We start from the raw sequence: 23,858 nt of genomic DNA, 5'->3' as shown, positions 1-23,858 counted from the left end.
CATTACATTAAGTTATAGTTCTCCATCCATCCATCCATCATCAGTATTAGATTTAAAATGCACAAAGTGGAGATTTCATAAACTGCAATTTTCATTTGATAGTCATTAGACACCCAGTAAAAAGGAATAAAAGAAAACAAATGAAAGGATGTTTAACGACACCACAGCACAGCACAAAAATAAAATGCTTCTTGGGCATCAAGAAAAAATAACCCAAAAAACAAAACATGACAATTACAACACCAAAAAAAAAGAAGTGATGGACCAATCATATCTAATACTAGCTTTTACACGTGTATTAATGACAATACAGAATTTATAATAGGTGGTTTCTAAATCTAAATGGAACTTTAATCACATTTTAAATGCCGAATAAAGCTTTAACACATTGTTACAAGTACAAATGTTTGTTCTGAATGCAGCATACTACATGTGTGACACAAACTATTTAAATAAAAATTACTGTGATTTAGTAAAGGAATGAAACTCAGCACGAATAATAGTACATGATGTACATGATGACGTGTACTAAAGAATGCAATTGCTGTAAATCGATTATCACTTGGGTTACAATGATTTCACAAGCACATGCAAAAATCTTGTTTATAGAATGTTCTTGTACACTGGCATATTTTACAATCATAATGGCCATCGTTCACGTATACATTTTAGCCTGTAAACTAACAAATAAATGAGTCGCCTATGCATTTTTACAGGAGATAAATGCTTCGAATACTGGTCCACAGTATTAGAATCAAAAAGGCCTTTAATGAAACAAAAATAATTAGACTGAATACCTGTACACAAACAATACATTCAGAAAAATTAGTTTAAACCTAATATTAATATTAATATTGGTATGCATTTTCCCAAAGATCACAGATTAGGTATCTGTAACATGCATAAAAAAAAAGGTTCAATAAAATAATCTTTGTTAAAAAAAAAAAAATCTTACAATTTGGTTGCAAGTAAACATTTTTTTCTCCAAAATGCTAACCACTGTTTATAAACATTATCCAATACCTAAAGAGGAGTACTCATGAACCCACAAATTCAGCTTTTGCACATGATATATATACATGTAGATCATCCACTACAGACCATATTTTTGCACATGATATATATACATGTAGATCATCCACTACAGACCATATTTTTGCACATGATATATATACATGTAGATCATCCACTACAGACCATATTTCTGAAGCAATCTTAGCACTATGAAATCATAAAACCATTGTACGCTATCATGTCACTATGGCATGTGCTAAAGTGACATTATTGCCTATGATGGTTTTGTGATATTGTAGCACTAACATAGCTTCAAAAAATCCCTAGCCAGTATTACATTTCAATAATTAAATGATCAAATTGTCTGCTGCAAAAACACAACAATCGATCGATGGATATAAACCTGAATAAAACTACTACAAACTACCTTTGTTCTGCGCCAAAAATTATATATTATGCAATATTTTTACTTCCATGAACATTTATAACAATAAACAACAAATATATGTAGATTATATATTAAGCATAAATAATTAAAAAAACCCAACATTTATTAATCACATTTTATAATGTAATATACGTGTGACCAATGTAGACATGGTTTGATCAGTTTGAAAAAAAAAACCCATACATATTAATACTTAAAACATTATTATTTATAATGGTATATATATTTTTAAAGACTATATATATTTTTAAAGACAAAATTATCTGTTTCTTAAAGTACGTACCTATTACCTATTTAATTTTTTATACCCATTACAGATTTTATGTTTAATACCCATTACATATTTTATTTCATGAATATAATTTAAATTTTAAAAAAAATGCAGTTGGACTTCATGCTACAATAACTTGCCAAGTGAGTTGGAAGATGTGGCAATTTGTATGTGCCATTAGTTTATCAGTAAGTAAACACAAAATAATAATAATAATTGGTACAAGTCTTTTTGATACACATGCATTATCATATTGCTTTGCTGAAAATAACCTTCAAAACCGGTCATTAACAAGCAAGTCCAATGACTTTCATGGAAGCAAATTAAACTAAAAGGTTTAATGTTAAGTTTAGTTGTCCCACAAACCCATACAATATTAGTAACACTAAAACACAATCCACACAATAAAGCTATGTCCAGGAATGTAACTGTTTTAATTTTGTCTGACAAATGAGAATTTTTTTCCCTCTTAACTCTTTGTCTTATATAAAGGATATTATCTTATTTAACACTTTTAGAAAATTCATAATTAATATTTGCATTGGTTTTATTTTCAATGATTTAATCAAGAATAAAAGGGGGAAAAAAGCTATTTTTTTGTCTGTGTACAGACCATGATCATGTGGTAACGATGTTCCAGTGATCAAGACAACTGAAAACTGATAGGTGGAGCTCTGTCCTTGTGATGATTGATTATAAAATTCATTATTCAACTGTCACGAAAAATGTTAACGGTAATTGTTCCTCCAGTTTAGATGTAAATACAATGGGACTGACGTTTGTTTTCATATGTACATACACAAAAAAGGTACCAAATAGTGATTATAGGTAGACTTATCAATTTGTAGGGTCAATCCTAATAAACAAGACAATAGGGTCATGGTCATTATAATTAAATATCATGTCAGAACTATCACATTCCTTCATTACCATATACATGTAGGTAAATAACCTTTTTCCTCTGCATGAGGACATTGTAAATAATTTAACACATTTAAGTACAATAGCTCATTAAATTAATAAAACTTCTTTCTGAGTAACAACAGTGCTGAATATCATGACACATTAATTAGGAACTCTGTCACAACACATGAGCTATGGCACACAGGCTAAGAAGCAATAGCTCGAGTATCCGGAGAATCCACCTGGTATCTCCTGGTACAAACAAAATCCTAACAATACAACATACTAACAGTAATTCATTAACTACAGTCTGTCAATGGATTTCCAAATACAGTGATTGTACTACAGTCTACACCGGTGCATAGAAAACAGGAAACCAAGCACAAGTAACACATAGTAGTCCCACAGAACTCATTCTAGCAAATTTACTTCCTTGCTATATCGTAGTTCTTTACAAACCAGTCAACTGTCTCTTTCAGGGCTGGAAAAAAAACCCAAAAGAAAAACAGTGAAATAAATTGTAGACAAAACAATATACATATACTGAGCAAATGATAGATATTATGTTCTTTAAACTGGCATGGCTATTCATAAAGCATGGAACATAATGAATGAACAAACAAAGGAATTAATATTAAATGACATCCCAACTCAAAGATAAATCGGCTGTTGTGTGTTGACAAGTGTATATGAATGAACGAAAGTCAATCCCAAACATTTTGCCAAAACAGTATATGGAGACTTTTAAGATGTATTTTCATTTTATTTTAAAATTTTATCATTAAAAATAGTTTATTTGTTAATACTAAGCACAAAGTTAACAAGTTAACATCAATGAAAGAACCAACAATCCACAACATATAACAAATATTGAATGAAAAACATTAAATTTTATAGTCAAATTTAGAAACGGTGCATAGATAAATCTGTCATTTCAAACAATTAAGTAATGATCACACTAAGAAAAACACCTCTGTAGAATGACATCCAATAGCTAATGATTAATAAATCAATGTGCTCTAGCGGTGTCATTAAACAAAACACACTATAGAATGAAAATATATATATAGTGTGTGTTTTGGTATCGTCACTATTATATAAACAAGGAATAAAAATTGTAATATGCTCTGACAAGCATAATACATTATTTTTTATGATACTGAAGCACATGAGGGTAATAATCTCTTTATGATACATGTATAATCTCAAGCTTAATATGTCTTTTTTGTAAACATGATACTTAACTATAATTCCAGTCAGCCATTACTCGATATTCAAATGACATATGAATATGTGATGCAGTGTCTTTTTGAATGGAAATGTCAAACTTAAATAAAGTCATTTCAAATATTCTTACATAAAATTAAAGTAGTGTTTGACATTTTTTATGTTCAGAACACTGGACAACTTTCGATGTAAACTAGCTATTGAATTTTTTTTGGGAGAAGACTATTAATGCATTCGGCAATTTTGGAGTGTCGCCGTAGTACGTTCGCTTATGTCAATAAACATAGTACCGTGACCCAATTGTTTTACATCTAATTTGCTAATTTATTAAATTCTGAGATCTGAAAAACATCATACATATATTTATTACATTGGATAGGCTATCTATTATATGATAAATATAAAATGCCTTTAATAAACACATTTTAAAACCCTCATTTGACACCGATGATTGTGTGCTGTATTAGCCATTCTCAAAAGGAAAAATCTCCACAAGAATGTTACCAACCCTGCACCACTGTGAGAAACAGAACCTGCAGGAGAGCACAGAACATAAGAGGTACAATCATTTAGCAAATCACAAAGCAGGAATAACCAGACTCCCAATCAAACGTTACAGTGTTTTGTATTTTCTTCATAAATTCAAATCTGGCAACATCTTCCAGTAAACACTTATCACAGCTAGTAAACTGAACTTACCTTGTTTTATTGGTGTAAACTTGAAGTCGGGATTCAGTTTCATCAGTTTTGCATTGCTTGCCGTTTTCTTGAACTGACCATCGGATTTAGTGGTATCCATCTGAGCAACATGTTAAAGAAAAACTAAAAACGACACACTCAACACATTTTATTTACAGTTATATGGTGTCAGACATATGGTTAAGGACCACACAGATATTGAGAGAGAAAACCTGCTGTTGCCACTTCATGAACTACTCTTTTCGATTAGCAGCAAGGGATCTTTTATATGCACCATCCCACGGCATTTGATATACCAGTCGTGGTGCACTGGCTGGAACGAGAAATAGCCCAATGGGGATCAATCCCAGACCAACCATGCATCATTTCATATTCAATGGTGTTAACAAACTATTAATTTGTTGTAGTATTAGTCTATTTTAAACAGCAATAAAACTCGCTTATTAGTCTATCTCGCCTGTAAGTCGACTCCCCCAATTTCAAGCAATAAAATGTAAAAAAATTATTGACCAGCTTATATGTCAACATAAGATTTTGCCAAAAACAGTGAAAAACGTCTTACAAGCATTTTCTGGTTATGCATATATTTTCATCTATACACACATACATATATATACTTTCTTCTTCATGTCCAAACATAGCCAACGATCTATGAATGATTCATCCATCGCTACTGCCCGAGTACTGGTACACATGAACTACATTGTTAGTTTGCCGTTTCCTTTATTATTCTTGGGAGCACTTTCCATACTAGGGCTGCACTTTGTAATAACAGCAAATACTGCCCAAAAAAAAGAAGTAAAGTTTGTTTTATTTAACGACGCCACTAGAGCACATTGATTTTTTATCTCATCATTGGCTATTGGACCTCAAACATATGGTCATTCTGACACTTGTTTTTAAGAGGAAACCTGCTGTCGCCACATAGGCTACTCTTTTACGACAGGCAGCAAGGGATCTTTTATTTGCTCTTCCCACAGGTAGGATAGCACAAACCATGGCCTTTGTTGAATCAGTTATGGATCACTGGTCTGTGTAAGTGGTTTACACCTACCCATTGAGCCTTGCGGAGCACTCACTCAGGGTTTGGAGTCGGTATCTGGATTAAAAATCCCATGCCTCGACTGGGATCCGAACCCAGTACCTACCAGCCTGTAGACCGATGGCCTAACCACGACGCCTAACCGGTCAAATACCGCCAATGTCAGTTATATTTATAATTTAATTGTTGAAACTGAATTAGTGTCAAGACTTCAACTGCCATCCCACCCCCCCTAAAATATTTTGCTAATACCGTATGTAACAATGCGTTTTATTCAGTCAGTATATTAGTGATATGGCTATTATGGGGGTGGGGATGAATAGATCAAGTTTAAGCATTATGACAGTACTGCTAAAGCAATACATGTCCCATACCAAACTCAAATGTTTTTCTATCGCCTAAATTCAAGGCCATAATTCTGTGAAAAGTGGGTAAATCACCATAAAAGTAAAACTTGATCAGTATTAGTACAAGATAAAGGTATATACAAAATTCATATCATTATCTTCAGACGTTGCAAAACAAAAGTCTGGAAAACTAACTTTTATATCTTCTAAGTTCAAGGGGTCATAACTCCATCGAAAACAGCTACGGTCTCACTACACAGATCACTTCCAGGTGAGAGTTCATTCATCACGGTCCGTTATAGTTCCTAATTGTGACACATGTTATGGTTCACGTATTCACTTCTAGGAAATGGTGAAGAACTAAAACAATATGTATGTTTAATGATAAGCCTTCTGGCTGTATTTTGCCCATATCATTTTGTAATATTGTGCATCGACCTTTTGGGACATGGGTATATAGCGCAAGAGACAGCCGGAGTGAATCGGTTAATGAACCACCTGTTCGGACCGGTACTACAGCCAGATGCGGTCATATAGCAAAAAACTGAGACGGAAATGTTCTCAATTTTGGAGTGAAAATAAATGCTTATATAAGTTTGTTCACAATGGTGTATGTTGTTAGTGCCAACGAGAACCCATTCTATTGGCAATGTTCATTTGAAGTTGGGCAATTTAACATGGGTTTCAATGGCAGATGACATCTGTGTAGTGAGACCTAAATTGCCATGAAAGTCAAACTTGATCTGTAACAGTACATGATAAAGCAATACACAAAATTTCAGCTCAATATCTCAAGGCTTTCTAAAAACACCATCTGAAAAACTATATGTGAGACAGACAGACGGCGATGAAACCTATAGTCTCCTCTGGTTAGACCGGTAGGGACTAATAAAATGGTAAAGATGTTAACCCAAAACTCGCACTTTGCAGCAGTTATTATTTACTTCTGCAAAGGCTATTACTTTCAGTTTAAACACTGCATCGTACAAACTGTGTTTACATTTCAGCATTAAATACCCATGTTTGACAGAGTTATGGTCCCTGAACTTAGGAGATACAAATATTTGTTTTCTAGACTTTTTTTTCCGCAATGCTTCAAGGTATTGAGCTGAAATTTTGTGTATAGCGTTTATCATGTACTGTTACAGATCGAATGTGACTTTCATTATGATTACGACTCTTTGATTGAAACTTTTTTCCTAACAATAGCTAGTTCCGAATTAAAGGGTTTTTTCATTTCACGCTAATATAGATTTAAATCCCCCCATGTATTTATTTATTTATTTTATTTGTTTATTTATCATTTTATTATGTGTTTTAACCATTATATCTTCTTTCTTCTCTCCTATATTTCCCAGTCCTTTCCATTATACGAGTCATAGCAATTTGTTTTGTTTTTTGCCAATCTTTATACAGAAACATTACAAATGCATTTATGTATTAAATTGATATATATGACTGTATAACATTATTATACCACAAATTAGACATATGTACTTTGATGTAAGGCCATGAATTCAAGGCTCCCCAACCTAGACATGGTTATTCTGTATATAATATGTTTCCATTATCCAATCACAAGACAAGGATACAACCACTTCTCCCTTGAAGTCCATGGCCTCAATAACCATATCAGCAGCTTCTTTGATCGACACTTCGTCTTCTTCACCCACTTTAACATACAACATATATTTTCAAATTAACAATTTCAAAAATATTTCTACAATCTGACAACTGACTTACCTCCCTTTACACTCAACACATAACAAGCCAACTATTTTAGGATGCTTTTCTCCAAATGTTAACATTTAAAAAGATAAAGAATCAACCCAATAAGGTAGCCAAAATATAGAAAGAGTGGCATCTTGTATTTAAACAATAATTTTCCTACATTTTTGTGGTTTCATATATTCAGGTTCAAGCTGTTGTCCTGGGCATCTTGGCTATCTGTTCAAGACAGGAGTTAAATTAAAGTAGTTGTTAGTCAGAAGGAAGTCGGTATATTGGCATTATACTTTCTAACACTGAACTGTGAACTTATTGTGGAGTGAAGTCTGTAATGGAATAAAACAACTGAGTTTTAAAGATGAGGAATTTGCATTTAACATTTTAGTGAGTGAGAAAATGGAGCATCACCTGGCATTTCAAATATTAAAGAATGTTGGCAACCCTCCTCGTTGCTCAAGTAGGTGATCAGTGGGACCCAACAGACAATAATGATGCTCTAAAATGGATGAAGCAACATGAAGAATAATTTTTATCTATTTCACTTACCTGACAGAATGATGGGATCTATTTCTTGGTACTCCCTTAGAACCCAGAGAAAAAGCCGTGCTAAGTCTAGGGAGTAAATAAACTGCCGTCTTGGAGATCCGGTGCCCCATATTACAAATGGAGTCCCATTTTCTGGAGAAAAACAAAATCAGAATGTTTACGGTTCTCTCTAACATGCAGTTTGTATATTATACTAGACATAAATAATTTACAAATGTGTAAATTTTACTACAGTATTTTTTGTTTTTCTAATGCTAATTCAGTATAGGTGGGGGTTTTTTGTTTGGGGGTGGTGGGGGGTGTTGTTTTTACCCTTCAATAATATAACCAAAGAATAGATTATAAACAAATAATAAAACCAAAAACCAAACTAGATGAATTGTCTAATTAGGCTTTTAAAAAATAGAGGGTTGTTTGAATCCACTTTTTCTAATCCTCCTCCATTTACAAAACAAAAACACAGCCACATGCCTTAAAACTCTACCTCAATACAAGCAGATATTACCAATATCGATAGTATTTGCTTGCTGTAACCCAACAAGCTCATAAAAATAGCTTCAAATCTTTTTTTAAAGCCTTAAATTCTTCATTTATTAAAAAACAGTCACCAATTGACCCAACAGTATTGCAAACCAAATTTCGTTTCAAGGAAAGAAAGAAAGAAATGTTTTATTTAACGACGCACTCAACACATTTTATTCACGGTTATATGGCGTCAGATATATGGTTAAGGACCACACAGATTTTGAGAGGAAACCCACTGTCGCCACTACATGGGCTACTCTTTCCGATTAGCAGCAAGGGATCTTTTATTTGTGCTTCCCACAGGCAGGATAGCACAAACCATGGCCTTTGTTGAACCAGTTATGAATCACTGGTCGGTGCAAGTGGTGTACACCTACCCACTGAGCCTTGTGGAGCACTCACTCGGGGTTTGGAGTCGGTATCTGGATTAAAAATCCCATGCCTCGACTGGTATCCGAACCCAGTACCTACCAGCCTGTAGACCGATGGCCTACAACGACGCCACCGAGGTGGTGTAACATTCAGGATTAATTTAGTTTAAAAAATTAAGTACAGTATTTAATTTTACAAATAAAATACATTGAAAATTAAGTATTTTATTTAAAAATTAAATTATTTTTAATATTTAAATATGTATTGAGATAATCATTCATAGTTTGTTTGTTTTATTAAATGACACCACTCACTAGAGCACACTGATTTATTAATCATCAGCTATTGGATGTCAAACATTTGGTATATATGACATATTGTCTTACAGAGAGAAAACACTGCATGTTTTTAATTTTCACATATATCATGACCTTTGATATAACAGCCGTGGTGCACTGGCTGGAACAAGAAATAGCCCAATAAGCCATCCGACTGATCATTCATAAATGCAACTATAAGCTTACAGTTTGTAAAAAATGAAACAAAATGCAAAAACATGTCATTTGGAAAAGCAATACTTATATGTTGCCTTTTGACTTTGTCAAAATGAGAAAATAAATGATTTAATCTAAATATACCCACTCTTTGATTCATACACTTTGTGTATTAAACCAGGGAGCACATGTCCATCCTCCAGATTGAAGTTGTCATGGGGACCAAACACATTGGTGGGTATAACAGCAGTGAAGTGACAACCATGTTGTTGATGGTAGCCTCTGAAAACAGAACCTCAATGTTAAATTCTAGGTATTAATGTTCAGTTAATGTTTTACGACACCTCAGGACAAACAAAATAAAGGTTAATGCCATTGATAAATAAATATCATTAAAACTCTAAAGTCTTAATTAAAACATATTTGGAAACAATGATAAAAACTTTAAGTAGCCCTAAAACCCAAAATTCCAGAAAACTAATTAGTATAAAAAAATAAATCCCTCGTGCCCTATAAAGACAGGTAGTTGATATATACAGGTACCGGCCTTGGTGGCATCATGGTTAGGCCATCAGTCTACAGGCTGGTAGGTACTGGGGTTGGATCCCAGTCGAGACATGAGATTTTTAATCCAGATACAAACTCCAAACCCTGCGAGTGCTCCGCAAGGCTCAATGGGTAGGTGTAAACCAGCCTCGGTGGCGTCGTGGCAGGCAATCGGTCTACAGGCTGGTAGGTATTGGGTTCGGATCCCAGTCGAGGCATGGGATTTTTAATCGAGATACCGACTCCAAACCCTGAGTGAGTGCTCCGCAAGGCTCAATGGGTAGGTGTAAACCACTTGCACCGACCAGTGATCCATAACTGGTTCAACAAAGGCCATGGTTTGTGCTATCCTGCCTGTGGGAAGCGCAAATAAAAGATCCCTTGCTGCCTGTCGTAAAAAGAGTAGCCTATGTGGCGACAGCGGGTTTCCTCTAAAAACAGTGTCAGAATGACCATATGTTTGACGTCCAATAGCCAATGATAAGATAAAAAATCAATGTGCTCTAGCGGCGTCGTTAAATAAAACAAACTTTACTTTACCATTTGCACCGACCAGTGTTCCATAACTGGTTCAACAAAGGCCATGGTTTGTGCTATCCTGCCTGTGGGAAGTGCAAATAAAAGATCCCTTGCTGCCTGTCATAAAAGAGTAGCCTATGTGGCAACAGCAGGTTTCCTCTAAAAACAATATCAGAATGACCATATGTTTGACGTCCGATGATAAGATAAAAAATCAATGTGCTCTAGTGGCGTCGTTAAATAAAACAAACTTTACTTTGATATATACAGGATGTCATTCTGTAAGTTTGAAAAGAAGCTTGCAAGCTAGGAGAATGGGATTTGTTAGTATTGCCAGGCCTCTATGTTAACTTTTCCATCAGGCACATACTTCTATTTTTTATGTAGATACAGTCGAATCCACTTTATTGCATATCGGTTTATAGCATAAATCAGTTATTTGCACAGAACCATTTAGCATTAAATCAATACAAATTATGTCGCATATTTGAATAGCTTTACAAAGACAAACATCGGTTAATTGCATATGAAAACTCGTAGTGCTTATAGCAATGTGTTCAAGTGTTTATTGCAGTAATCCTGGGACCATTATTGCATCATTTCAGGATTTCAGGTGTGATTGGTTCTTTGTTACAAAATTACTAAAAACAATACTGACAAAGGAACTCTGGTGACAGAAAACAGAAACTTCCCTGCAGTAGTGGAATAATCCTTTGTTATTTTTATGTGCCCATGCCTTAGCGTAAAGCCTTTGATAAGGCTGAAAGATAGACTTGGCCAAGGCAATTGTGTCCTAGAATAAATTTAATAAAGATAATTAAATAGGATTAGTTTTTATTGTATTTTGTATGTCACATTTGAACCACCGTATTTTAAATTTTTAAAAATAAAAACTGCAACTAACCCATCACTGGCATTGTTTTCAACAGAAAGAAACTTACCATGTCTGAGGTAAAACGTTCACAACTATGAACTAATCCAATTGTCCACCCTTCTCAGTGTATTACTAGTTGTCAATTAATTCATTGTTACAGCCACTCAACAGTTTACAGTCAGTCTATGTGATAGCAAGTGGCTTGCTCCATGAAAGAAATAAACATCATTTTTGTTTTTCACTTGGGAAGGCTACATCAAAGAAACTACCAGCCAGAGTGAAATTGACAAGTGTTACAATGTTTTAATCTGTTACACTGCATTGAGGGAGAACTTTGATTTGATTTCATGTTATTACATTGATGTTGAATCTTTGTATTTTTCTTTCAAGAGGTTTGACCCTTCTGAACTTAGCAGAACAAAATATTTTTAACTCAAAGCCAAATAAATTATTTTTACAACATTCATATTGGGTCTTTGTTTCTAGAGTGGGGAAGGCAGTCTAGTTTGGGGGGAGAGGAGGGGATAAGCCAGAGTCTAGTTTGGGGGGAGGGGAGGGGATAAGCCAGATTTTAATCTGTATATGGAATAGAAAAAAAGGCTTGCGTTCATTGCCCCCCCCCCCCCGACATTTGCCCCTTTTAATATGAAACAACATTAAAACATATTCAATAAAACAATATTTTATTCAATACTACATGACATAATTACAAAGCACTTTTTCACAATGGCCTATGCCCTTCAGGGTGGTTTTCACTTCAGTCTGATACAATGGCCTATGCCCTTCAGTGTGGTTTGCAGACACTTATCACCAGCAACATACTGGTTACACATGGTGACCAACCGCTCCTGTAGCCGTTTGGTGTGGCGACGTACTCTCTTTTTGGGGGGCTGGCCAATATCACTCAGTTGCAGTGTTCCCTCTACAGTGGAAAAGTCCTTGCGCAGACATTCAATTAAGAGTCCATATTGTGGGATGAGCATGGAAAAAAACCCCACATACATTTGTGGGGGGAGGGGGGAAACAGGCTTCTCCCCCGGTTCCTACAGAGGATAGGAGGGGCGGTCACAGGCCTGGCTTACATCGTGTTAATAATTTAATTCATTATTAAATATTTTACATTTTTTAATTAATTAATGAAATAAGCAAAATAAACACTACACTTCTTATATTTTGTTCAATGCACAATAGCATCTCTAACAAAATATACTGTAACACTGAAGCTGAAATTGGTTGACAATTAACAGTTGCTAATTTAAGCTATTTATTTCGCCTGCATGTGGAAATTGCACTCTGCCAACTGCAACGTGAATATTAGTAGCTAGACATAGCATCAATAAACACAACCGCAGATTTGTAACAATGCAAAATTAAAAATATTTGATCTTACATTTATATTGTTATATGTATAAACAAATGAAACGCATACATGTATCGGCATTCAGACAATGTTCTGCAGTTAAGAGTAAGATAGACTGTCCACAAGGCATTTGTAAAGTTTACCGTTGGTTATAATCTGGAAGTGGTGCTCTATTGGATAATCGGTTATACCGGATATTGGCATAAATTTGACACGCACCAGGGCTATGCAATTAAGCGGATTTGACTGTAGTATGAAATGTTTTAGTCTCCAAATAAAAACAACTGGACGCAATGTAGTTAGCAACACTTGGTATAGAATGTGAGAGAATTTTTTTTTAGCACTTCAGAATTACTAATTTTCCATTACTATCAATGCATCTAATATATACACTTTCATACAAAAGATCATGATGCAATGCGTGGAATGAGAAATCATTCAATAATTTAACTAAATGTGAACACTGGTAATTAGTTAAAACTTTGTTTTGTAATTGTGGTACACATTAGAAATAAAAAATACCTGTTCTGAACATCAATCAAGCGTTTTGCATAGGAGTAGCCAAAATTGCTGCTATGAGGGGGTCCATTGTGTATCTAGAAAAACAAAATAAAAGACAGAATATAATTGTAAAAATAGTTATTAATTTACTATTTTCAGGATGTTTAGAACATTTATGAAAAGCCTAACAGAATAGCAGGAGAAAAACCAAGATAATACTATTTTAAGATAGGACTAATATTTATAATTTGCAATAAATGGTCTGTTACCTATACTTTACAAGCAGAATAATATATATCACTTAGCACTTTAGCTGCTTTCACAAAATCACCAAATCTGAATTTATGTTGAAGTTGACAAATGTATTCCATGATATTTCCCATTAGTAGCAAGGTATAGTTTATATGTGTTTTCTCAGACAGGACAGCACATATTGTGGCCTTTGACATACACATCACTAGGGTCTCCACGAGTACTCTAGTACTCGGGCACGGGTCGAGTCTAGCAAGACTCGAGTCCGTTCACAGGACTCGAGTACCCGTACAAGGTGGAATCAATTATAATACACTGGACAATGTAGGACAATAATTTCAGGCTTAGATAATCAACGATATAAGTGACACAATAATTATAAGATCATGCGCTAGTTTCTTTTTTTAAACTGGCCGTCCATACATCATAACACTAAATATATCAATCGGTTTCTAAATGCAATACAATGACATGATTTGGCATCCATGTTCAGCCCTGGAATTAAAATGCATAATTCTATTTAACTTTATTCTTTAATCTCATCATCATCTAGTGTAAATGTCGGGTACTCGGGTCCAGGTCGAGTTTGACCCTCGAGTACTCGAGTCCCATATTTTGGATTCGTGGAGGCCCTACACATCACTGAGAATTTTCCCATTAGTAGCAAGGTATCTTTTGTATGTGTTTTCTCAGACAGGACAGCACATGTTGTGGCCTTTGACATACACATCAATCAGGCTGCAAAATTACCGTGTTCGCATCGCAAAAAGCGATGCAGAATCTTGCGATCGCGATGCAATATTGTAACAATGACTAGCAGTTTGCGATGCATGTTTTTTGTAACCAAATTGATCTTTGAATTGAGATCGCTGGATAAGAACGCACTTAGGGGTGTCGATTTTCCGTGATCGCAGCCAAGGTAACTGATTCGCCAATGATAAACATTTTAAAAATTTATCTCAGTGTACAACCGTCTCGCGTGTGTTAGTATTTCAAATAGAAAATAGTCGGAATACGCGGAGGATGTTTGACGTTTTAACAAGAACAGTGACGTAACGTACTAGTTGCTACGTCATCGTGGTAACCTAATTTGCAAGCAGCTATGACCTTGTACACTGAACTTGTAGCCTACCGTGCACGTAAATATATTATGTTCACGAATTAAATATACCGCAAAAATTGCGAACATGCTGATAGCTCCGCAAATTTAATTACGCATTAACTTATTTCCGATTTAGCGTTGAATAATGCCTATAGATACAACACACATAGCGCGCACTTTATTTTTATCGTCAAATTACCTGCCACATGGTTTTATACTACAAGTGACACTCGGTGCTATGCATGATCTGCGTTCAGCGATAGCCAGTAGTCAAAATGTCTGATAATTATTCTGACCGGTTTAACTTGTTGCGTAAAAAACAGTCTGGCAAACATTAGCGACAAACGGCTGGTTGAACTCACGTCTGGTATCTCGTGACTATGAGATTTCAGTTTGTTGTTTTTACACTGATTATTCTTATATTCGATACATACTTGTGGCTTTCGTTATTTGTAAACCTGAATGCTACCTATGAATACTACTAATAAATAGTATTTGGTCTAGTTTGTGATTTTTCAAGTTTTCTGCATCATGTATTATCAGACATACATGCGGACAAGACTAACAGCATGCAGACCGCATAACGAGAATGTCTCGAGTATAATTATATCGTAAGTGAAACTGTCATTGAAAGGAGTTCAGTTGATATTGGTCGTTTTTATTTTATTATTGGCAAAAACTATTGTGAAAATGTAAAATGAAAGCTTGATCGCAAATTATTTCAGCGGCGAAAATGTTTGCGTATACATACGGTATTATCGACTAATTAACAGCTTGGCGTTTTTAATTTTCGAACTGCCTCGGCAAATAATGTTCCGGTAAAATACGTATATATATCGTTTAAGAATTGTCAATTTTCATAACAAAAATGAACACCGAATACGTGGGAATGATCAGCCAAATGAGGAATTTTTCTCGGGCTACAATTGCACTTTGGATCAGACATACAAATCAACTCAGGAAAGACTAAAAAATCACTTTGAACAAGTTAGATGACCAAGCTGCTTAGCATAACCATTGACATACATTATTCAGAAATATGTTGTACTATAAAAATTAAACCCTGACATTTCTATGCTATTTTCTATATAGCCAAAAGAAACCAAAGTGAGATTCTCTGGGTGTGTGTGTGGAGGGGGAGGGGGGGGGGGGGGAAGGCAACTGCCCCCCTTGACCTCCAGAGGATACGGCCTTGTAAACAAGTGACAGTGATGACCCTTCACATGTACTGTTCTGTACTTGTTTTATTTTGGGGTAAGCAGCCCACAATACAGATACATATATAAGAAATATGCAATATTATTGAAAAGAATGTTTTTTATTCATGTTTACTCATTTTATTAAAGTGCTAATCAAATTCAATAGTTGCTAATCAATTCTCCATCCAGTAGGGAAAACTGCTAATCAAAATTTTAAAAACATATTGCACCCTGTCAATGAGCATTTTCCCATTAGTAGCAAGGTATCTTTTGTATGTGTTTTCTCAGACAGGACAGCACATATTGTGGCCTTTGACATACACATCAATGAGCACTGGCTGAGGACACTCAATGGGTCTTCTGATGAGGGTTGATCATATAACCCAAGCACTTTAGGCAAGTGTTCTACCAGGTGAACCAAGTGAAGAAAATGATGTAGCACAGGATGGAACAATGAAAAAAAAGAAGAAGTTTTAAATTCCTAAGATGAAAATGAATTACCCAAATTTTATGCAAATCTAGCAACAACAATTTTTTTTTTTTAAATCCAATTTAATATTTTGGACACTAGAATAAAAATCAATCATATGTGCAATGATACTAAATATCAAAAAGTCACTACCACCAAGTCAGGTTCCAGGAAAACTATGACTAATTAATGTATGTTATGTTTTTAGTTTTACAATTGCTAAATCAAAGCATACCATTGTTTCATCAATAGGGTATGTTGTTTTGTCTGGAAAAATGCAGGTCGACAAGCAGGACACAACTTTCTTGACATTGTGTTCAAACGCAGTCTGTAGAACATTGTCATTGATCTGGATATTGGTTCTCTGAAAAAAAAACATATTAAAAGAGAATTGTTTAAAGATGAAGGGTCAGTGTGCTAGCTCATTTAAATATATTTAAAAAACAAAGAATTAATTAATGATTTAACTCATGATAACAATAGTGGGTTTCTATTCTTTACACAATGAAGGGATAAGCATGACAAATAAAAACAGATGAAAGTTTTATGAATTTTGTGTGCCTCAGAGAGTATCACAATCACTTTTTAGTTGTTTGGTGACCGGCCAATAAACAAAATCTATTCTGCATAAAACAGTGCATCATTATTAATCATGTTTAAGATTCTAATTCATCTTTAAAGTTTTCATGGTGACTCGATGGTTTTGTTTAAACCACACAGGATGGTAAACTGTTGAGAAGGGGTATGTGTAAACTTGTATATATGGTACTCACGAGAAAATCCAAGTTGTATTTGAGATTTCTGAACAGTCCTCCCACCATGGCAGCCAAATGAATCACATGGGTGGGTTTGTATTTAGCAAACAAAGCTTTTGTTTGTTCTTTATTTCTGAAATTTAAAATAATAATAGTAATAATATTAATGTCATTCTATTTGAAAAAAACGTATTGCATATTTAATAACTATGGACAACTTCCATTTCTTTTTTCTTTCTTTCCTTCCTTCTGTTCATATTTTAAATTGCATATTGTCATCGATACATGTGCTATAAAATGTCTAGTAAGATGGAAAACTTGTATCTACTGCATTTGTCTTTCAATAGCAAAACAATATACATATACTTCAATCAACAAAATTTAACTAAAAAGCCAATTTCGGAATTAGCACTTCTAAATTAATTTTACTTGACAGTTAAAATAAAAATATTCCTAATCAAATACCATATGTGTAGTTCAGCATCATAAATGTATAAATTTGTATATGTTTAATCTTAATAAATATTTTATGCATATTAGTGATTGTAATTCATATTGCATGCAAACATTTCTGTTAGCTGGCCTACATGCAAGCCTAATAGAAAAGTTTTAAGAAAAAGTTGAATCAGCCTGCATTTATCAGTGCTATTCGTACTATGGTCATTTTATACCATCATTCAGTCATTTTGTATTGTAACATAAAAATTAAATTTATGAAGGTAAATTGCTACATGTATATAAAGAAATGTTTATTAAATTTTTTTGCTGTGGTATATTATTATTCTCCATTTTTATTTTGTGATAAATTGATGTATGACAATATAAATTTGCTAAAATTGTGACTTAATACACAAGATAAAGTGAGAATTTAAAAAAGTAATTAATAGAAAACATTGTTTTCTTCATTCAGTTATATTGAGGGGTGGGATGTAGCCCAGTTACAGTCAGTGTACCACTACTGGTATATCAAAGGATGTGGCATGTGCTATCCTGTCCATGGAAAAATGTAGTGGGTTTCCTCTCTAGACTATATGTCAAAATTACCAAATGTCAAACATTCACTAGCTGATGATTAATAAATCAATGTACTCTATTGGTGTCGTTAAACAAAACAAAACGCTAAAAGGACTCAAATAGATTTACGGCACCCATCCATTACTTGGACAGTGCTAAGTGACAACTAGTACGACTTTTTACAGTGGTACGAAACGACCAGGCAGTATGGTACAAATGGTACAAAATGACAATGGTACGAAATGACCATGGTATGAAACAGATGGTACAAAATGACAATGGTACGAAATGGATGGTACAAAATGACCATGATATGAAGTGGATGGTACAAAATGACCATGGTATGAAATGACTGATTAATTTTTATGATTCCATCTAATAATCTCACATTTAAAGATCTTACTGGGATTTGCGAAAGCATGGAATCCTACAAAAGTTGCAGACTGCAAACTGTGCTACTCTCATTAAACAAGCATACATGTCCCCTATGCACCCCACAAATGTTCTCATACCTTTAAGTTTAAGGGCCACATAACTGTCTAACAATGAAAATTCCATTTCTTGAATATGTGTAGTTATGGCCCTATAAACAAATAAACATGACCAGGCCACAGAGTCAAAAATAACAGGCCTCCCAGCCTCTTGTACATATTAAAATATAGGAAATATAGGAATTTGCATACCAAAATATAGGAGTTTTATAGGAATTTTGAGGTCAAATATAGGAGTTTTATAGGACAATTGGGACCGATTATCATAATTATAGGCATTTTACATGGATTTCTAAAGACATTTACATTACTAATGGTATGTACACAAGATACCATCTACTACTTCAACAAATATATACCAAGGCTTACCAGCAGTCCATGCCGATATCCAGGATACTTTGAAAGTTGGTATATTTTGTATCAGTAATACATCCTCCTCACCTTATCAGGTGAGCAGGATCTTGATACAGATCTCCCACATTCAAAGCATCTTCTGAATTTCTGACAGGCTGGCTGCCTTTTACTGCGAATATAACTCAGTAAAATACTTTATTCATCAACATTTTGGCAAAGCAACTGAGTCAAATATAGGAAATGAATCTCAATATAGGAGTTTTATAGGATCCTATAAAAAATATAGGAAACATAGGAGGTCTGGGAGGCCTGAAATAAGTAAATCATTATGAAATTCAAACTTGATCTGTAATTCAACATGATAAAGCTATGTAAATTACATTCTAGCTCCATATCTTGAGGCATTGTGAAAAAAAAGTCTGGGAAAACTGTACGTAGGACTGTTGGACAGGCTGAATGACAGACAAATAGAAAGATGAAGATAAAACCTATAGTCCCCTCTGGTTACATCATCATCAAATTGTAACAGCAATGTATAAATCTATAACACATGTATACATACGCCAAGTCTGCCTCTTTGGATGACACAAAGACCCATTCTTCATTAGGCTTACGACCTTCCCTTTCAACAATGGTCTTTATAGCCTCTCCAATCAGCCCTGTTCCACCAGTGACGAGAATCACTTTCTTTTCTGCCATTGTGTTAATAACTAAATCTGAATAAAAATAAAGGTACATAAACCAATATGTTTAGTAAAAAACATTTCTGTCTTGCACATTGTCAGTTATATGAAAAGTTTATGCTTATCATGACATAAGTATATGTAGATTATGTCTTTGATATGATATACATACATGTGTATGTACGTGCAGGGCTCGAACTTAATGACTTCACTGACGGCTATTGCCATAGTGAATATGAATTACCGATGGTCAGGAGCTTTACTAATTGCTTTACTAATTTACTTTAAAATTGCAGTAGGTAAAAAATTCTTAAATTCGAGCCCTGTACATTTACTAGGATGCTGTTTTGTAGCTGCCCAAACTACACAGTGCACTACTTACAGGACACATGTAGAATGGTGCACCTTACAGACAGACTATGCAATTTTAGCATTTACTATAGGGCTACAAGGAACATGTTGTTCAGTATCGCTTAGCGATTCGCTACACAAGTTTCAGAGATCGCTACACAATTATAAAACATTAAACAGTAGTTGCTAATCAATTTTCAACTGACTAGAAATATCGCTAATCAAGAATGTTTGCTGGACTAGCTCTGTCACTCGCCAAAATCACCAACTGGGCAAGATAAAGCAGTAACAGAGGGACATTTTAACTACTTTTATACATAAAATTGTTCATAATTACATTTTTGTCATAACAACTTACTTTTGGATTGGTTTTGTTGGCTATAGGTTCCTTTACACTGCTGCATAAACATATTTAATGCAACTCTATTTTAAATGGCATAAATGGGTTTTTATTTTTATTTTTTTAAATCTGCTGTGCTAGGCATCCAATATTGGAACTAATATAACAGAAATCAAGCTAACATATGTATAAAACAATAATATAAATCTGAAATACATCCCTCATTAATTACATTTTTAATAAAAAATAAATTCATAGTAATGGGATACATTTTGTGGTATAGCATTTTTTATTTATATATGACCCATTCCATGAGTCCAAACTGACTTACTAGTATATATCATTAAATATACAGTAAAAATATAGTTTAACATTTTGTTTTGGATCAACTGAACACTATATCGAAGTACAAATGTATGTGAATTGCTAAATTTACTTAGAAGATCAAGCGGCAACAGAGGTACATTTTAGCTAGCTACTTTCATACATAAAATTGTTTACCGTATATTATAGGGGCCTTTCAAATATTACGTAACGCTATTTTTGTTAAAATTAGACACCCACCCACCCCTTGTAACGCCTCGTAACACTATACCATACACTCCCCAAAATATTACATAACGCTCGGATATACTCCCCTCCAACACACAGACAAAGCAACATGGCAATGTTTATTTATACTCATGTGTACTACGATGACGTCTTTAAACTGACATATTGCTGTACGATGGAATGGACGAGCTCACACAGAGTTCTTGTTGTCATGACACGACACGTTTAAGAGAAAACAAAATTGTGTTACGTAACGCTGTTCAATACACCCCCACCCCTTGTAATGCCACATATTGCTTGGACTTACACCCCAACCCACTTAAGCGTTACATAATATTTGAATGACCCCATATCAACAACGGCACCAATGGCAATTGCCGTCATTGAGATATAAATTGCCGTACGTCGAGAACATGATAATGGTAAAATGTTTACACCTGGTGTACATTAGCTGCCAGTATATAGTATACAGTATATATTAGTATATTTAAAATAGGTCTACATACAGTAAAATAACCCTTCAGTTTTATTTATTTGCTGAAAGTCTTCTTTTCTTTTTTCACAACAGCCATGCATGGGCAGGCTTTAAATTGCCATATATATATATACTTACTCAGGGAAAAAAGTTCCTGTGCATCATCAAAATTTCAGTGAGACTTACATTTTTAATATTTTAAAATATTGTTTTACATAGATATACTATTTATCTGTTAAAAGTACAGTGACCCTCTCCTGCCTTCTGAACCTGAAGTACGGTCTACACAATGCTTGGTGTGCCGTCAGTGATGATTTAACAGAACAACGTATTGATGTACGGTCATGGTCGTACTTTGTGATCACTTAATCGGTTGCATACAGTTCTTCTACTGATTGGCCTTAACTCATGGATGTATTGGGATGTTAACCTTGCCATTTCCAAATGATTCCATATGTGAACCCACTTGATATTAACGATTTGTCAACATGACTCCCTAAACATGGAAGATCCTTAGTATCCCTAAACTGTTGAGAACATCTCTGCAGACATTGCATAGTGTTCTGATGAACACCAATGAACATCAAAATGACTTGCAATAATGTTTGTGCCATTCTAACCTCAATCATATCCATCGTTTGAAGAAGTTCATTTTCTTGGGAGGTGTGGCATCACACTGATGATGATCAGATGCCAACAAAACTATTTTTCTGAGTGATGATAATTCATACAATAGTTTTAGAGTCCAATGATAAGAAAAATGACGTCAAAAAAGTAGCTAGTAATGCAACTTGTGATCACAAAGTATGAACAGCTCGTGCAATTGACAGGACATAGCTGGAATATCGAAGGGAGCTAGCTAGTGGTTACACGTTTATTTACTGAAATTTTAATGACCAGATTTCAAGTAAACTTTTTTCCGCGAGTATATATATATATATATATATATATATATATATCTATGTTATTACCAGTGTTTTTCAGTATCGTCAATATCATATATCAGGAATAAAAGTTGTATTATGCTCTGGTGAGCATAATACATTATTTTTATTCCTAATATTTGATATTGACGATACCGAAACACATGAGGGTAATAATCTCTTTATCATATAATCTCAAGCTTAATACGTCTTTTTATAAACTGTACATGCAACTTTAATTCCAGTCCACCATTATTAGATATTCAAATGACATAACAATATGCGGCGCGGTGTCAACTTGAATGGAAATGACGTCAAACTCTATGGGTGCCCATGCTGCCCTGTAAAGAAATGTTTGTTTTTATTCGTTTTATTGTCCCCCAGCTCATTTTGACAGTGTTAGGGTTGGACTGCCCTGATTCATCGCCACACAAAATATTAATTAGAATATAAAAGTTAAATATTAAAAGTTCATGACTTGTACCTATAGTAGTATAGCAAGAAAAATGCTAATAACAGTATTACTACTACTAATAAATTTTGTAGTAAAAAAAAAATTTGGTTCCTGTTAAAAAATTAGGGTACTATAGGTAGGAAGCGAAAACTTTACTTTTTAAATCCTTTTTTCCCCATCTGGAGCTAATATTTGCTGAATAGTATTCCAGATCATTATTTTAAAAGCTGTTTCTGTGTTACAATACATACTCTAATCAGAATCTGCAATTTAAATACCACCCAAGTCTAATATTATACTGTAATATTATTAATTAAAAGAACATTATAATTCGTTCACTGAAAAAAACAGTTTAATATCATATCGGACAACGGCAGTGCTTAAAATAAGGAAGTAAATTTTTTTTTTAAATAGCAGGCCAAATGTGTGCTAAGAAATAAAATATGGCCTTCTGGAAATAGAAAGGTTGGTTTGTGAAAAGTTAGGACCTCTAAGATGTATTTCAGAACATTATAGAATTAAAATATTATAGAATTATTTAAATTCTTATTTTTTTTAATCATATAACTTTTTAAAAATCATTCTATTAGTAGCTAGACTCGGCTAGTAGTCCTGAAATTGTTTTAAATTCTACTTCTGTTTATGTTTTATAACTGCAATCAATGAATTTTATGAATTATTATAAGTACATGTTTTGTTGAACAACATACATGTTTTGATAAAACACTTATGTAAACTTCACTGATACATATGTCGTGTAACAATGCAAATGTTCATTCACTATTATTTGAATCAGGTGATTGTTTGTGCAAATGACGTAGTTTTGATAAGCAACACCATTTCCTCTAGCTGCTGTGCATTTTTATGGATCATATTTTATGAAAGTGAATGAAGGGAATATGTCTAACATTTATGCTGTCGGTGGAAATGTTTAATTTTCGCCAACAGCTGTAGAACATCACTTACAAGTAAGCTACTGGCATGAAGTTTCCTATACGGTTTCTTTGGCCACCGACCGAGTCTCATGT

The 23,858-nt window shown here is 34.1% G+C and overlaps 1 protein-coding gene across 3 annotated transcripts in view; it reads right to left on the bottom strand.

Annotated features, from left to right (window-relative positions):
* Positions 1–2,290: 2,290 nt before the first annotated feature.
* LOC121370670 (GDP-L-fucose synthase-like) overlaps positions 2,291–23,858 on the bottom strand; it is a 45,989-nt gene continuing 24,421 nt past the window's right edge. For all 3 annotated transcript variants that reach the window (XM_041496060.1, XM_041496058.1, XM_041496059.1), the window contains exons 2-10: positions 19,615–19,768; positions 17,212–17,326; positions 16,674–16,802; positions 13,438–13,511; positions 9,765–9,898; positions 8,226–8,357; positions 7,544–7,623; positions 4,563–4,662; positions 2,291–3,117 (exon numbers count right to left, since the gene is read on the bottom strand). In XM_041496060.1, the coding sequence (XP_041351994.1) occupies positions 3,062–3,117; positions 4,563–4,662; positions 7,544–7,623; positions 8,226–8,357; positions 9,765–9,898; positions 13,438–13,511; positions 16,674–16,802; positions 17,212–17,326; positions 19,615–19,751 (957 nt within the window). In that variant the 5' untranslated portion in view covers positions 19,752–19,768 and the 3' untranslated portion in view covers positions 2,291–3,061. The remainder of the gene's footprint in view (positions 3,118–4,562; positions 4,663–7,543; positions 7,624–8,225; positions 8,358–9,764; positions 9,899–13,437; positions 13,512–16,673; positions 16,803–17,211; positions 17,327–19,614; positions 19,769–23,858) is intronic.

Source organism: Gigantopelta aegis, chromosome 4 (assembly GCF_016097555.1).
Source record: "Gigantopelta aegis isolate Gae_Host chromosome 4, Gae_host_genome, whole genome shotgun sequence".
Lineage (NCBI taxonomy): Eukaryota > Metazoa > Mollusca > Gastropoda > Neomphalida > Peltospiridae > Gigantopelta > Gigantopelta aegis.
The sequence above is the reverse complement of the archived record's forward strand: the minus strand, read 5'-3'. Positions and strand labels throughout refer to the sequence as shown.